Raw genomic sequence first — 3576 nt, forward strand, 5'->3', positions numbered from 1 at the left:
CACAGCAACCTCCAACTCTTGGGCCTAAGTGATTCTCTTGCCTCCACCTCCCAAGTAGCTGGGACTATAGGCACCTGCCACAATGCCTGGCTATTTTTTTGTTGCACTTGTCATTGTTGTCTAGCTGGCCCAGGCGAGGTGTGAACCTGCCAGCTTCGGTGTATGTGGCTGATGCTATAACCACTGTGCTAACATTTTATGCATCCATTACTTTTAGGTTTTAAAGTTACAAATCTCTCAGTAATTGGAGCGTATGTGTCCTCCCCCCATTTTCTAACCATATTACTCAAAATATTGTGTATCCAAAAATACAAAAAGCCCCAAACCACTGTGTTTCTTGCTGACTTAAGTTTAAAGAAAAGCTAGAAGCAGATATGTAGCAAACCACGGTGTTGCAGTATGCTGTTTTAAGACAACTTTCAGACTCATTTCTTCTAAGAACTACCCTTTCCCTTTGCATATGACTTGCAAATATGACCATTTCACATTTCATACAGTACTATTTTTAATGACTGTAACTACAGTTGGTTGGCTCAGGCCTCAGGGCAACCGTTACACATTAAGCTCACTGATACTTTTAGAAATTTCTTCCTAATAAAAAAATATACATATATTCCACAGCTGGACTCAGTGGCTCACACCTGTAATCCTAGCACTTTGGGAGGATGAGTTGGGAAGACTAATTGAGGCCAGGAGTCAAGACCAGCCTGGGCAACACGATGAGACCCTGTCTGTACAAAAAATAACTGAAAATTAAAAAATTAGTCTGGGGCCTGTAATCCCAATAGTTGGAGGGCAGAAGTGGATAGATTGCCTGAGCTCACAGATTTGAGAACAGCCTGAATCAGAACGAGACCTCATCTCTAAAAATAGCGGGGCATTGTGGGAGCTATTTGGGAGGCTAAGACAAGAGAATCACTTAAGCCCAGGAGTTGAGGTTGCTGTGAGTTATGTCACCACAGCACTCTACCCAGGGTGACAAGAATGACACTATATCTCAAAAAAAAGAAAATTAGCTATGTGTGGTGGCAGGCACCTGTATATCCTAGCTACTTAGGAGGCTGAAGCAGGTAGACCATTTAAGCCCAGGAGTTTGAGGTTGCAGTGAGCTATGATAACACTGCCGCAACACACTAGCACAGGCAATAGAATGAGATTCTAGTTTTTAAAAAAAAACTATTGGGGGCGTCTGTGGTTCAAGGAGTGGGGCACTGGCCCCATACGCCACAGGTGTGGGTCAAACCCAGCCCCAGCCAAAAACTGCAAAAAAACTATTCCTATGCTCCATTGCTAAATTTAAACGTGCAAAATTTTAGATTCTTATTAACTAAAGCTATATCACATAAAACGTACTCACCACCAGCAATTTTAAGAAAATCTTCGCCTGTTGCTTTGTAAACCTAAGGAAAGAAAAGGAAATTAATCATGTAGTTTCTCAGCCTTCCATCATTTGTTAACACTCATTCAAGACGGTCAGAGCCTCAGGTTGTGAGGAGGACATACCTCAATATACCGGGTCCCCATGTGATGTTTGTGCCTCTGTAGTGCTAGGTCTCTGTGCTCCTCACTTACAAACCTAACCAGAGCTTCTCCATTCCTTCGACCCTGAGCATTCAGACAAAGTGCCGCACCTCCCCTTTGAGAATAAAAAAACAGATGGCAAGTAGAAGAAAGAAAGAAAGAAAAAATAACAGTGAGGAAAAAAGAGGAACCCCATTTTCCCTTTGGGATCATTAAATTAATACAGAAGTATAGAAAACCAACTTGGCAATATTGAGTCCTTTGAAGAATCTTGCAATATCTTGGTCTGACGACTGCCATGGTAAACCTCGTGCCCTGACTACAGTGTTATCATCGATGAGTTCCATCTTGCTGCTGCGGAAGAAGCAAAACTCCAGGTTGCATGATTAATGCTAGCAAGACTGACACCTATGAATCACCCCTTAAAGAGAATCTACCTAGTTGTATACGGGGTCTTATGCATTTCAAGTTCAGACTGATTCGCAATACTACTTGATTTTCTTTATAACCTCAAAAATTATCTAGGTAAAGTTCAAGGTGTCTTTTAAGTGGTTCGCTATAGGAAAATGGCTGCCTACGCAGGTCCAACAGGGACAGCTCACTCAGCCAACCATCAGCTGAGAAGCTGCTGGTCTGCCCTCAACTCAAAAGCAGGTGAGAATAGGAAGCAAAGCTCTCCCGGCAACCTCAGGGCCTGAAAGTTCCTAGACCAAGGACAGGTTTAAATTCACTCTCAGATCTACCTAGTGCACAAGTGTGGTTTACATTTAGTTTGGCAGCAAAATTTAGTATCAGAATAAAGCAAGCTCTTAACTACCATCAAAACTATATGCATAGTCAGAATCTGCCTTCAAGCTATCTCCAATAAGAAACCAGAGACCAAAGAGGGGAACTAGCACTGACAGTGTCTACTGAAATGCTTGCGAGTCCACACATTTTAATGAGTCATTTACAAATCACCTATTATATATTCTGACACCTTTGGATGCTCTGTCCCTCCCAAGTTCATATTTTCAGTTCTCTCAGGACATTTTCTTCTTTTTTTTTGAGACAGAGTTTTACTTTCTCACCCTTGGTAGAGTGCTGTTGTGGCATCATAGCTCATAGCAACCCCAGTCTCTTCGGTTCAAGTAATTCTCTTGCCTCAGCCTCCTGAGTAGCTGAGACTACAGGAACCTGCTAGAACACCTGGCTATTTTTAGAAACAGGGTCTCGCTCTTGGTCAGGTTGTTGTCGAACTCAGTTCAGGCAATCTGCCGGCCTCAGCCTCCCAGCGCGCTAGGATTACAGGCCTGAGCCACCACACCCCGTTTAATGAGTCATTTTTTCCCACAACTAAATAGGTCTCAAAATCTCTCTAACTTCTAAAGCTGTCAGAAGCTTCTATTTGCATCAGGCGGTCTCACATAATTCACTGCAATGATTCATAAATTTCAACAGGTCTACCTGTGATTACAGAGATGCTACCACCTCACATTCCTCCTCGGTTATTTTCTTTGCTATAAGTAAAAAACTGATAGAGCATACTTAAAATTCAATAAAAATCATGAACTCTATTAAAAATATGATTTTCTTTTGAAAGTTTTTCAAATGAGAGGATAAATGGCATTTGGGGGGTTTTTTTGCAGTTATTTTTTGGTTAGGGCTGGGTTTGAACCAGCCACCTCTGGCATATGGGGCCAGCACCCTACTCCTTTGAGCCGCCCTTCGGTGGTTTTTTTTTAAACAGGGTCTTGCTCTGTCATCCAAGCAGTGGCATGATCACAACTCACTCTACCCTCAAACTTCTGGGCTCAAGTGATCTACCACTTTCAGCCTCCCAAGTAGCTAAAACTACAGGTGTGTACCACTGTGGCTGGCTAGTTAATTTTTACTGTAGTGATGGGGGTGTCTCATTATGTTGCCCATGCTGATCTCAAATTTCTGGTCTCGGCTCGGTGCCTATAGCTCAACCAGCTAAGGCGCCAGCCACGTACACCTAAGGTGGCGGGTTCGAATCCCCAGCTCGGACCCGCCAAACAAACAATGACGGTGCAACCCAAAAAAAAAAAAAAA

General features: G+C 42.8%; 1 protein-coding gene across 1 annotated transcript in view; it reads right to left on the bottom strand.

Annotated features, from left to right (window-relative positions):
* Positions 1–3576, bottom strand: part of ESRP1 (epithelial splicing regulatory protein 1) — a 64631-nt gene that overhangs the window by 39040 nt on the left and 22015 nt on the right. The window contains exons 7-9 of the mRNA XM_012809555.1: positions 1765–1875; positions 1504–1636; positions 1358–1400 (exon numbers count right to left, since the gene is read on the bottom strand). Of these exons, the coding sequence (XP_012665009.1) occupies positions 1358–1400; positions 1504–1636; positions 1765–1875 (287 nt within the window). The remainder of the gene's footprint in view (positions 1–1357; positions 1401–1503; positions 1637–1764; positions 1876–3576) is intronic.

Source organism: Otolemur garnettii, unplaced genomic scaffold (assembly GCF_000181295.1).
Source record: "Otolemur garnettii isolate 467f Iridium unplaced genomic scaffold, OtoGar3 scaffold00004, whole genome shotgun sequence".
Lineage (NCBI taxonomy): Eukaryota > Metazoa > Chordata > Mammalia > Primates > Galagidae > Otolemur > Otolemur garnettii.